The 14,199-nt window shown below is 39.3% G+C and overlaps 1 protein-coding gene across 1 annotated transcript in view; it reads left to right on the top strand.

Annotated features, from left to right (window-relative positions):
- The window catches only part of sgip1b (SH3GL interacting endocytic adaptor 1b), a 71,848-nt gene that overhangs the window by 40,108 nt on the left and 17,541 nt on the right, over nucleotides 1-14,199 (top strand). The window contains exons 3-4 of the mRNA XM_034703182.1: nucleotides 1,376-1,740; nucleotides 13,996-14,056. Of these exons, the coding sequence (XP_034559073.1) occupies nucleotides 1,731-1,740; nucleotides 13,996-14,056 (71 nt within the window). The 5' untranslated portion in view covers nucleotides 1,376-1,730. The remainder of the gene's footprint in view (nucleotides 1-1,375; nucleotides 1,741-13,995; nucleotides 14,057-14,199) is intronic.

Here is a 14,199-nt window from a genome sequence, read left to right as displayed (position 1 = left end):
TCAGATTTTTCCAGTTAATGCCCTCCAATCTCAAAACTGAGACAGAAACCCGTTATGAGATAGAAAAAGCTGTTGCAACTTCTGTAGAAAATAGCCTGTCGATGTCAAAAACCATCAGTGAGAAGCTGTTTAAGACACATGATCAAATTTTTGTAGTTTCCACCTTAATTCTTACAGCAAGCTCAACAGTAGGGGATACTAACCTTATCAATTTAAATTCAGAAATTATATAGGACTAAAAACTGTCAGTCTTCTTCTTTCCTGTCTTCGTTGGCACATTGCTGCTATTCTTGGTCTGTTACAACCACCTGTTGATCAGAGGGAAGTGTGAAACCATTTGCAGGAATCTGGAAAGCATTGCATGTCTGCATAATAAGGGCTCAGTCATACAAAAAAACCCTGTTCAGTAACAATGATCCACAAGGGTTATAAAAAATTGAAACCTGGTCCTCTGTCATCCAAGCAAACACGCAATAATTATTTAAGCATTGCAATTTGTTAAATATAAGACACGACCACTATTCTTCTCTGTTCTGCCTCCAGATTACAGCAGGAAATCTAACAAAATCTGACAAGAAGAAACTACTACTTATCTTAATTTTCCTCCCTTCAGTGGCTCCCCTTTAGACTTGAATATTTGTATAAAAAGCACAACATGTTCTCATACCAGTATTCACTACATTTTGTTGTGAACTCTTTTCCCCAAGAAACTGGAGGCCCTTTTATCTGAGCTTTTATCTGTCACTCACTCAAAGACAGAATCCTCTTTCCTCCTTCCTTCCGTTTGATTTTTTTTCTTCAGTCTATTCAGGATTTCAAAGAAAGTCTTCAAGAGACTCTTTCCATATTGGCTTTTTAGCTGAGTCCGACCTCTTTATTTTTATCCTGGATGTATCTGTATGGCTGTATTTGTCCCTCTTTTTTTTTAAAAAAAACAAAACTTTTCATCTGTATTCTAAAAGTAAAAAAAGAAATTCAACCCTGCAAAAATCACCTCTAAAATCACAAAAAATACAGCAATCTGCCCTGATTTTTCCCACATTGACAACATTTGTACATATTTTTTGCTAATTTTAAATAATATTTTGCAGAATTGTGGTCTACATAATGTGACACCTTGTATAATATGCATGCACTTGGCTGTAGAGTGTGTGCTCAAGGCAAGCCGAGAGGTACTAAGGCATCAGGGGACAGCAGCCATGTGACCGTGCTTGCAGGGATTGGTTTAGTGCAGATGTGACATCAGCGAGCCTCCCACTCCTTCCCTCCCTCCTCCCCTCCCCTCCTCCTCTTCCCTCTCCTAGTCTTCCTCTACCTCTCTCTCTCTCACATTTTCTCTCTCACTGCTTTCTTCCTCTCCTTCGCCTTTCCCCAGCATCCCCCCTCTCAGAGATGGCGTGCGTCGGTGCTGCTCGTGCGTCCGGGGCCTAACAGACCCCCCCCCCTTGCTATACCCGGATTTGCTGCATATTCCTCGGGTGTCTCCCCTCACCGTGTCCTCCACCCTTGTTGCCCTTATTGCCTCTGCTCTGCCCCTACCTTACCCCACCTCCCTGCCTGTGCGGGTGTCTGGGAGTCGGGCCCTTGGGGGGGTCGGAGGGATCGTGCGTCGCTGAGGGAGCTGTGCGGAATTAGCTATGCCTTGCCCAGGCATCCTTTGACCGGCTGGATTTCTCTTTTTCTGTCCGCCTGCGTACCGAAAGGACAACGTAGGATGAAAATCTGCAATCATGATGCAAGGTAATTACTCGTTGCTCTCCTTCTCTTCCTTTATTCCCCACGCTTTTCTCATCCTGTGTCCTCATCTTCCTCTCTTGTGTCCTAGCTAATGTGATGTGTCGTGCAGTGAGGACCTTTGAGCTGCACTGAGCAGCTATATGCATGACCAGTGTGGCGATGTGGCCTGTGTGTATTAATTTGCGTGCGTGCGTGTGTGTGACGGTGTTTGACATAAATGACAGTGAGTAAATATGTGGATTTGAAGAGGAGGATCTGATCTGCAAATCTTTACAGATCAGCTGATATCCTGTTCTCTGTGTGCCTACCAAAGACTTACACGTGCGTGCGTGTGTGTGTGCGTGCGTATGTGTGCGTGTGTGTGTGTGTGTGTGCGTGCGTGTGTGTGTGTGTGCAGGTCTTCCTCTTCCATCAGTATATAGCAGTCTTTGTGAAGGTCTATTTGAGGACTCATCTGAACTAGGAAGCTGCACTCATTCATTCATAGCTCTGCTGTTTAGCTGTCAATGCATATAAGGAGGAGTATGTCAAAACTTGAGTTGCCCTTACAATGATACCAGTTTTGGAAAGCTGATATTGACACTGGTGGTTGTATCAAGTATTGATTGCTCCTCAATCAGTCTGTTTCATGTGGCAGGTATATTTTACTACAGATCTGAGCCAGGAAGTATGTACTCATTGATGCTTTTGCTGCTGTAGCTTCTAGGGCATACTCATAGTAAAAATAATGCTAAAGCTCGATTTGAACCAGTATAAAGCCAGTATTGAAACTGGTATCTGTATCAGGTATTGGTGTCCATGTACCAAGAAGCTGCACCCATCCAAACCTCTGTTGGTGTAGCTACTGGTGCATAATGTTCAGATAAATAATACTACAGCTAAAGTTTTACCATTACCAATACCTTTCATTGATACCAATATCAGAGATAAATAACTACAGTAGTGTCAGGGTAAGTAATTAGTATAGCTCTGCCCAGAAAATGCAAAGTGATGCCCTGTTTGAGATATCTGAACTATGAAGCTGCACTCATTCATATATCTATTGCTGTTAGTTGGCAGCCATTAATATAAGGTCAAGATTACATTAACTAGAGTTATCCGGGTGCCAATATCAGTTTGAAAGGCTGATATCATTGCTGGTATCAATTTTTAGGTTAGGCTACACTCAGTATCAGAAATCAGAATCAGAAATACTTTATTTATCCCGGGGGGAAATTCAGTTGCTACAGAATGCTCTTATATACAGTATGAAAAAGTCAAAATATTAATAGAAAGAAGGAATAAAATAGATATAAATACGAATGAAATAATATAAATTGGATTAATAATAAGTATATACAGAAACGCAGAATAGTTACAGTTCGCTATGTACAAAAGCACTGGGAATGAAGGTATTGTATACAGGATGTTAAAGTGGCAGGGATATGGTATAGTGTATTGCACGTTATTGAGTACAGAATATAGTTCAGTCATCAGAGGGAGGAGTTGTACAGGCACATTTTAACGAGATCTGAATGAGGAATTTGCTGTCACTCATATCTTTTCTGCTGTAAGTTAGCACTGCATGATATTAGTGCCAGTATTCTAAAACTACATTTGTCCCTGATGCTGATATCAGTATTGAAATGCCAATAACAATAATGGTTTCAGTATCATGTTGCTACACTGAGTTAATGTCATCTGAAGGCTTTGAGCTCTTAATCAGGAAGCTGCATGTATTCATCTCTGTTGCTTTGCTAACACTGAAAAGTAAAGGTTGAGTAATGCTAAAACAAGAGCTGTCTGTCCAATACCAATTTTGGAGGGCAGTAACAACACTGTTTAAATAATGGTGTATTTGTAGTGTTGTAGTCAAGACCACATCAACCGAGACCGAGACATGTCCGAGACCAGAGTACACCGAGATCAAGACAAGACCAAGGCATTTAGGGATCGAGACCGAGTCAAGACCAAGACCAAGGCAGGGCAAGACCGAGACAAGACCAAGACCATATATATCAATTAAAAAAATCCTTATGAGAGTTAACAAAATAAAATACTTCTGTTTATTTTATTTAAGTTTGCTTTAAAATAGAATTGACAGCAACATGCAAGATTTGGTTTTGCCTTTGTTGCCTTTCTTTTGACAAGCTGAGAGCCTTTTGACTCCTTAAGTTTCGTTTTGTTCTTCGTTCTTCTCCTGTGATCTCAGTAGGAGGTAGTAGAGGTAAATGCGCAGGATTGTTTTGTTGAGCCTTTCTTTTCTAATTAGTTGTGTGCATTTTTTATTTCCTTTAGATAATATTTGCAGTGTTTTTATCTGTCTGGTTATAGGTGTTGACCAAGCGGCAACCTCCAGTCTAAAAATATGAGTCAATGCGGAAGTGTTAAAAGCTGCAGTTCATCGAGGATCCGCTTGAGGCTGGCTCCGGAAGTACCGGAAGTCACATACACATGAATGGGGAAAAGACGATCTTTGCAGCATTAATAAACATGTTTACAGCCTGGTACAAAAGATGAGGGTAGTCTGAATAGCTAATTTCTCGATGTCCTCTCACTGTGAGGGGGGTGAATTTTTTTCTAATTCGGCAATTTCGAAGATATTGAGATTACCAGTCTTCCAATGAGAGGCACAGCTGCCTGCAGGAACACTGCAGCTGTTGGCTAGGAGGCTCAAAGCACGCCTCTTTACGTCACACTGGCTCGACAGAAGCAATATGGCTGCCGCAGCCGATTGGTCTCAAAACAGCTCTTCAGAAACAGATGGGTGACGTCACGGATACTACGTCCATATTTTTTACAGTCTATGGTGTTGACACAGAGTGCATCAGTGGTGGTCTCAACCGGTCTTGAAATAAAGTACCAGTCTGAGACAGAGACAAGACCGAGTAAAAATGCTTTTGATTCCGCGACGAGACCGAGACCTTAAATAGTTGGTCTCAAGACCCGTTTTGAGACCAAGACTGGTCTCGAGCACTACAACACTATATATTGGTATAGCCAAACTCAATATGAAGTGTAGGCCTAATTGAGGAGATACACTGAACCAGGAATCCTCTCTAATTCATACCTATAACAAGCATTATAACTAGCTAGTTCCCTTAAACTGTAGGACAAGTAATGCTGAACTAGAAATTATAAATATTGTTACACCAGTATCCAAAAACAATGATAATACTGGTATCGGTATCAAGTATGGGGTATCGATGCCTTTACACAGGCCTTTCTGAAGAAAGATCTGAGCCACTGATGAATACCTCTACCACTGCACCTAGCAGTAAATAATACAAAAATAAGTAATGCTAACTAGAGGTAGCTAACTATAGCTGCACCAATACTGTTGCCAGTATCAGACACTAATACTAATGTTGGTGTCAGGTATTTTGTTTCTATGCTAAGCCTTTGTAATGTGAAAGTATTGGCAAAGAGGACTGAAGCAGGAAGCTGCACTCATTCATACTTCTGTGTTGTAGCTAGCAGTGTATAACATCAGTCAAGTGATACTAAAACCAGAGTTGTGACAATATTTAAAACCAGATATCAGTATTAGAGGCTGATAAAGTTGGTGTTGGGTTTCTAGCAGTGAGTAATATTTGGACAAGTGATGCCAAAAGCAGAGTGGACCTCATACTGATACCCGATACCAATACTAATATTGTTACAGATACCAGCTATTGCGTTGTTTTGTGTAAAGGCTGATTTATACTTCTGCATCACCCCTACGCAGCAGGGGCGGACGCGGACATGAGCACCACATAATTGTGCTTCGATATGTCCGTGTGGCGCAGCAATTCTCCGCCGAAATGCTTGAGGGCAGTGTGGTCTCCCTGATAGAAGTTTGCCTGTTTCCGGCCCCACTACGATCTCTGTTTACTTCTCCACAGCGATTCAGAGCGTGTTATGTTAATCTACAGCTGTCACATGTTGCTGTTTATCATACAGACATGATTACATGAAGAACGGAGAGGAGGAGATGAAATACACGGCCGATGTGGAACTGCTATAAATGCGGTAAATACAATCCTGCAGGGCGGACCAATCACAACGCTTGTGGTCCGCGTTGATTCTACACGTAGTTACATTTTGGAGGAGGTGCACGTCAGCTATGCCTCTGCGTAGGTACGGGAGCTACGCGGACCTCTGGCGTAGGGTGCGCCGTCAATTCAAATCAGAAGTATAAATCAGCCTTAAGCCTATCAAAGCACTGATACTTCACCATAACCTTCAAAACTTGACAAGAGAAGGCCAGTGGACTTGGTAGAAATTTTTGAAGTTGAAATTCTTGAATTCTTGAAGTCCAGTTGCCTTTTCGGATCAAGTTTTGAATCACCATGACCTGGATAACTGAGAACCGTCACAGTCATACCATACCATAACCATTTAACCAAGTTACCTTCATTTTGCTGTTAAATTCTCAAGGAAGACTAACAATTATAACAGTGTAGTTAGCAGATAGTGTAATGTTAGTCAAGGCTAGGAACATATCAGCAATCAGCTCCAACAACCATTTATACACATATCACTCTAGTATTCAAGGGGTAGAGGCCAATACTCAAATCTAGGTATTGGAATATGTTTCATGAACTATAAAATCAAGGACCTCTAGCTAAAATCACACATGATTTGGTGTCCGTATTGCTTCAAGTAAAACATAGAGTGATAGAGTGATGGACTGAGGGAGTTCATTACAAACTTTAATGGTTAGATGTGAATTATACATCTAACACTGTACGACAGATGATGGGCCTTTACCATCCATTAATGCCGACATGCTAATGGAAGGTGGCTATTATTAGCGAAAGGCCTGCAGTCAGCCTGTGATGATATTGTGCTCAGTTTATGCACTATACAACAGCACAGATGTCCCATGCTTATCATCGCCTTTTGTTAGCTACACGTGCGTTGCTAATTACTCTATATAAGCTGTCAGGTGTGGTTAGTGACATACTGTACATGTTATTTGGAGTCAAACATGGCTGAAGTGCATGGGCTGCAATAACAACCTTATTGCTGATATAGTATGTAGGGTATCACTTCTTTAACAAAACCATTAATACCCAATAAATCAGGAACACATGTTGTAACGTAAGGCTGTCAATCAGTTTTTAAATTCAATTTATAGGCGAGCATGAAATGTATCCCAACACATACAAGGGCCAAGTGTTCACATATTTGATCAGTGTAAATAGAAACACATATTTTTGCAACAACACACCGGAAATGTAAGAAATAGATTATTAGGTACTCAGATTGTTTCTCTTAGTGCAAAATTAGCATCATAGTCTGCTTATGAGAGTATAGCATAAGGTGACAAATTGATTTCCTTACTTGCAGGCAGTGTGTGAATGCTGTGAAATGCAACTTGCCAAAACTTGCAACATTGTGGAGATAATAGATTCATGAATAGGAAATATTTTGAAAACATAGATGTACATACATCATCGGACTGAGTACTGAAAGAGTAAGAGGTAGAGATATTCAGATACTATTTTTTTTATTCCTGATATTCTAAAACGTGGCCACTGCTAGGTAATCTTTTCATTTTAGTGTTATTATAAATGAATTATGTAGTTTTTAACCCTCCTATTATCCTTGGGATCAATTGGACCCCATTCAATGTTTAACGTCTCTAAATTAATGACTGACTTCATTTTTTTGGCTTCATATTTCATGACTTTTCCTCATTTAATGGGGACAACTTGCAAAACATAAAATTAAAATGTTGATATGGTCCAATTTTCATTGAAAAATAATTACGCATTGGTGTTCCTTGGGGTCAATTTGACCCTAGGCTGTTTTAACCTTATAAAACATAAGACATTTCAAAATTTTACCCACATTTGTTTTAGTCGTTTTGGATGATATTGATGTCACTATAACATATGTTTTTATAACCTAAAAGAAACATAATCAGTTTCTGGAGGTTAACATTGCTGGGGTCAAATTGACCCCAAGGATAAAAGATGTTAGTAAATGTTAGGGTAACAGGAGGGTTAAAAACTATTCTAGTAAGCCTGAATGGATTTTAAAATGGTTCTATCCTTGTTTATTGCCTCGCTCAACACACTCATGGAGTCCTAAATTTAAAATAAACTATGCACCTACATACATGCCAAGCAAATACTAACATCACATTAGCTAGCAGCCTCCTCTGACTATGTGGAATTACAAAACCTGTTTCTGTTGTGATTTAATCTTCTTTTTAATGATTTACTTTAACTAAAAAAAAGACTTAAAATCTGTCACCGGAAACAATGATTGCTGACGTCATGCTAGCTTAACATTACGCTCTTTGCTAGCATTACTCTGCTGTTTTTTGGTTTTCTTCACATAATAATGTGAATCAAATCCCCTTTTCACTGTAAAACTGCTGGCTGACAATAATATATTGTATTGCTGTGTTTGCAAGTCTTTCAGAAAAGAAGAAACAAGGATTTTTTTGTAGGCTAATACATCATGATATTAAATTCATACATTGTCTGGCATACTTGCTGATACTTGATAGTGCCTGAGGCTGTTCATTCATTTTGAACAGTTGTTGTAAGAAAGTAGGCCTAAAAGCTAGATGTCAAAATATAGTGTAACAATATAATATTAAGCAAAAACTTGATGGGACATGGTGGTAATGTGCTGTTTGTTTCTTCTTCCTCCTACCAAAGAAGTTTAGCTAGCTCATTGTTGGCTACCACAATATCTTCCTGGGTTCTTTAAAGTGAAAGTATTGGTACTGGTGTGTATGCCAAGTGTGACAGCACTGAGCAGGTCTCCTCTGTTCTTTTTTAGAACTAGTAGGTCCATAACTCCCAATACTTTTACCTTTCCTCTTTTTTTACAACCCATTTCTTTATCTTTTGCAACTGAGACATGGTGTTAAAATGGCAACCCTGCTGTAAATAGCTAGAGTAGGTTTCTGCACCTATGCAACACATACAACCAGCAAGGATAACTGATGGTTTGTCTGTTTAATGGATTAAGGCAAGGCAAGGAAGCTTTATTTGTATAGCGCATTTTATACACGAGGGCAACTCAATGTGCTTTACATTAAAACATTAAAAACATTGGAAAGATTCAGACAAGCATACAAGTGCACAATTAAAATGACAGATATAACAAAACACAGAAAAGAAAAGGATCATTAGAAATATATTAAAAGTAGGTTTAAAATTTGCATTTAAATTGAGTTAAAATAAGATAAAATTTGAAGGCTGTGGCAAATAAAGTCTTAATCTTTGATTTAAAAGAAAAAAAAAATTTTTTGAAGCAGTGGCAGAAGCCTCAGTTCACAGGTATAATCACCCTGTTTTTTTCAGAAACTCCATAATCAAAAACAAAGTCAGTCGCTGATAAGAGTGACTTTAACAGGCTGTGCTTGAACAAAAATCCCCATAGTCAGGAATTACAGTCAGAGTTGAATGATCATTTTTGACCTTAGAAATAACAGTATGACAAGAGCATATTTAGTTAAGGTTAGCTGTCCATCTTCTGGAGCTCCCAGTCACATCTGGTACTCTTGATCTACAGACACTTTGCCCAGTAATAAACCCCATGCACTGATTAAAAACACAACAGGCAGCTAAAAGCTCTGCCAGAAGTCTAACATCTGATTTTAGATTTCTTCTGTAGCTTTCAGTGGCACCATGTGCAGGTGAAGGACACACAATCCAGCTATGTGAGGTTTCTTTACTAGAATAAAGTTCAAAAGTTGAACTAGGAAATGGACGGCAGATTTACAGCAGATATTTTAAGCTTTGAACTACGCTGGATTCAGGAAAGATTTCGTTTGGTCCCAGGAGAAAAGACTGCATATAAGCCCTAAGGGTTTAGTTAATTGGTAAAAGATCATTATATTACACCTAATATCATTAATTAAATGGATCCCTCTGTTTCTTGGCTCTCCATAGACAAACTTTGTAAATGGGTTAAAAAGCAAACACCCCCTTTTGATGCGTAATGTTTCCAGCGTGTTCAGCCTTGTTGTGTGTCATATTATTCAGCAGGTTTGTTACATATAAACACCTGGGTTGATTCTCTCTTTATACTATTTATCACACTGAAGACACACGCTGGTTTGGACTGGTCTGAGCGCTCAGTGTTCAGGGCTGTTTCCACTGATGGAGGGCCATGATGCAGGCATAATCTGTGCTATTGAGCTGCACAGCTAGCTACTCATACATCACAGGCCCTGACATGTCCTTCAGTACCCTGAGAGCTTCCTTCCCACGTGGGTCTACTGAGCACCAGGCCAGAGCAGAGGCTTCACATTTAGTGTTCATTAGCCTTATTATTAGGATTTCAATGTGAGACTGATGATCACTGGAACTGTAATTCAGTGTTTATATGTGTTTCAAAACCCACTGAATTTTCTTGTCCTCTTAACAAACTTTGAAGCGTCACAATCCAGCCATGTGTAACAAATAAGCCAACAACAATGCAGAGCATTAGTGTGTGCCTGTTAAAACAGCCTTCGTATGATAAGAGATGCTGCCTCTGAATAGTACAAAATGTTCATCCACCAAATTGTCCATCACATGTGTCTTTGAATGGATGAGAGAATCTACTGTGCTCTCTTGTCTTCATAAACAGAGTTATGCAAACCTGTCAGCTGTCTATTTTGGGGAGGAAAACATGTTATATACCACAGACAACTCTAAAAAAAAAAAAAAAGGAGGGTATAAATGCTGCTCCAGTGAATTGTTTTATAATTTCACTGAGAGTGAGAGTTTGCTGTTTGGTTACTAGTCAAGCAGAGAGAGGTTTTTTAATCATGCACAAATTAAATAGGGATGTTACAACACACAAGGAGCTGAGTCAAAAAGATGGAGAAAGGACTGGCTGCCAGAGAGATGTTGACCAAATCGAAGAAAACAGACACAAAGCAACCACAAACCGCAACACGGTGTGGGCTTTGGCAGTCACAGGACTGGTTGAGTGAAATTAAAATACATCAGAAAGGTTATGAGTAAGAGAATTTTATACAGCTGCTGCTGCTGTTTATTTCTGCATCTGTTTAGAATGCCAATGGTAAAAAGCTTATGTTAAGATTTTACCATGAATGAAGAATGTGAAGTTTAATGCAATTAATAACAATTAAGCAGGATAATGTTTTGACTTAACCGTGAATGAAAATGTTAGCTTGTTAATTTGACATGTGCAAAGGTTGATCCACAAAGGCGGAAATTTAAGTGTTACAGCAGCAAAGTAGACAGTGCAAAACAGTATAAAGCAAACAAGAGCATATATAGCAATTATTAAAAAAGTTATTAGCAATTCAAATTAAAGAAATAGAAATAAGCATTTCTTTCGACACAACTAAATAAGTAAATTTACAAATATTTACAAAACCAGTGACGCGGTGAAAAATGTGCACACACTTGTAGCATAGTATAAAACAATGTACAGAACTGAGAAGATGAGCGGATAAAACGTATTGCACATGTAAGAAAAGAGGGATGGGTAATCATTGCACGTTACTAAATATATGGGGGAAATATTGCACTTGAGTTCGTTTTGGTGAGGTTATTGTTATTGGTTATAAAGAATACTGATAAGAATTCTGCTGCAATGAAAGCGCTGCCAAGAGCCAAAACTAAGGCACTATTTTTTTTTTTGCTGCATAAAGTATTCTGATTAACAAAATCATCCCTCGATCAATACTCAGTGTCAACCTATTTGTATGTTAAGTTGGTAGCTGGGTAATAAGTAGGACAATAGTTAGCTGCTGGATGTCCGTAATTCTATGTGGCATAATAACCACCGGTTAACTTTAAAGTATTCCTCACTTAAACGATATTATAGCGCTTAGCTAAACTCTTAATACTTTTTCAGAACACTCAAATGTTCAGCATGTTAGCACTCCAACTAATCTGTAGAATATAGGAAATAATCAACAAGGATGTTCTGAAGCAACTAATTTTCTGGACGTTTAAACAGAAATATAAATTCCAACAAACTGACTTCTGAAGGTTAGAAAACACTCAGAAAACAGTCAAAATTGAGCACTGTTTTCTGAACACTGCTAAATACAGGGTCACAGATTCATTATCAACTTGATTTGCCTTTGGCTAACGTTAGCATGGTTAGCACCTTCATCATTCTTGCAGGCATAATATCAACATGCCTGTGCTGCTACACATTGGAACATTAATAGGTTACATGCTAGTTTAACGAGGCACAGCCTACGTACGACTTTATCCTCATTTTCTAGATAAATACACTGCCAAAGTGTGTCACACTACGAGATGCCATCAGCCATGTGTAATCATAGTGCATGGACGTAGTCTCCATGACATCACCCATTGTTTTTGAAGTAGAGTTTGGAAGTCTATCGTGGGCAGTTGCCATATTGAAAATGCTGACTCAACCTAACTCCCAGTTGACTTAACATGAGGCAAAGAGGCGGAGTGGATAGTGTGATATACTCAAATCTAATCAGTTATAAAGAGAGTCATCCTCTGTACCGAGTGAGATGAGAGAGAATGAGCTATTCAGACCAAAATAGTTTTTTGAACCCGGCTGTAAACATGTTTCTTTGAGCTGTAAAGATCGTCTTTTTTGAAAGGGTGTCGATGTGTTTTCCGGTGCTTCTGAAGCTAGCCTCATGCAGACACTTGAGCAACTGCAGTTTTAGGCACTTTGTATTGGCTTCATATCTGAAGACCAGAGGTTGTTGCTAGGTACATCCAAGTGGTAGAGCATTAGCAGAATGGCAGAGGCTATTAGCTGAGCTGCAGCTCCACTTAGTGGAAGGTATCATTGCTACAACTTAGCTACAATATATGACTGGCATTTCAGGCATATAGTAATAAAAATCTAGGGAGGGTGACAGTGCTTAATTAGCTTATTGTTCAGTAAATCAGCATGCTAACACTTCGGCTAATCTGATGCTCATGGTAAATATGTAGTATACATAGACTGTATAAAATATGGACGTAGTATCCGTGACGTCACCCATCTGTTCCTGAAGTGCTGTTTTGTAGCCTGTTGGCAGCGGCAGCCATATTGCTGCTTTCGAGCGATTGTGACGTAAAGAGGCGGGCTTTAAGCCTCCTAGCCAACAGTTACAGTGTTCCCGCCTGTCAATCAAGTCAGCTGTGCCTCCCATTTGAAGAATCGTGATCTCAATATCTTTGAAAATGCCGGGTTAGAAATAAATTCACCCCCCCCTACAGTGTGTGCCGATCGAGAAATGAGCTATCCAGACTACACTCGTCTTTTGTACCAGGCTGTAAACATGTTTATTTCTGCTGTAGTGGTCGTCTTTTTTGAATTGGTGTGTATGTGGTTCCCGGTACTTCCGGAGCCAGCCTCAAGCAGATCCTCGAAGAACTGCAGTTTTTAGCACTTCCGCATTGGACTCATATTTTTAGACCAGAGGTTGCCGCTTGGTAGTATAATAGCATGCTAACCCTGCTAAAGAATCTGTTGAACATAGTAAATAGTCAGCAGTAGCTATATGAAATTGAAATCATTGTTATTTGGAAAAAATGTTAAACAATTAATTTATAAGAGCAGGAAAAACTACAGCTAGTATAAAAATGTACAAGCTTGTTGCATTCAAAGGCATTTTCAATATAAGTTAATAACTTACCATTTAGCTTAAAGTAACTACAGTACAGTATCAATCCAATCCAAGTCCCAGGAGTCCAAAGTGACATCTTTATACCACACAGCACACTTCATATCACACGTTGAATCTTTTGATTGATTGGCATAAGTCACAGTGCCAGCCGTCAGAGCTGCAGGGTCTTGGCTCTCAGTTTGGCTGTCGGTCAGATGTAGTAGATCTTTCCCCACTCTCTCCCTCAGATCTCTCTAATGAAGTGGACTCATTGATCAACCTGTGCTTGTGTTTTCTCTCCAGCTTAGACACAATCAGGATGGGGACACTTAAGGGGATTGAATCTGTGCTGCTTCATCTTACATTCGTGTTTTCTCCAGATGGCACTGATGATGATGTTTGTGTCCTGAATTTATTTATTAATTTATATCAACTTATTAGGGTGACAGTGTTTCCTGTGTTTCATCCTCTTATAGTTGTGCATTAGTCTGTTATTATCCTGTGTTATTTGCTGAGTGTATCTAAATGACAAGGCAGTTAACTTTGGGCCCAGAGACTTGAAATTAATTCTTTATGATGTTTTCTCTCTCTCTCTCTGTCTCTCTCTCTGTCTCTCTCACTTTCTCTCTCTCTCTCTCTCTCTCTCTCTCTCTCTCTCTCTCTCTCTCTCTCTCTCTCTCTCTCTCTCTCTCTCTCTCTTTCTTCCCTTCTTTCTGCCCCAGGACTGAAAAATCGAACAAGGAAAGCCCTGGGCTTACGAAAGAAAGAAAAGGATACAGACACGTAAGTGCCACACTCGTAAAACAATTAATCTTACATGCTAAGATTCACAACTGTTAAGACAGCTTCATCAGTTTAAGACTGTCAATGAAAAGAGCAGCCCATTAAAACCTTCATTTGATCATCATTGATTATCAAACACAGTC

The sequence above is a fragment of the Notolabrus celidotus genome, chromosome 15, assembly GCF_009762535.1.
Source record: "Notolabrus celidotus isolate fNotCel1 chromosome 15, fNotCel1.pri, whole genome shotgun sequence".
NCBI classification, from domain to species: Eukaryota; Metazoa; Chordata; class Actinopteri; order Labriformes; family Labridae; genus Notolabrus; species Notolabrus celidotus.
The sequence above is the reverse complement of the archived record's forward strand: the minus strand, read 5'-3'. Positions and strand labels throughout refer to the sequence as shown.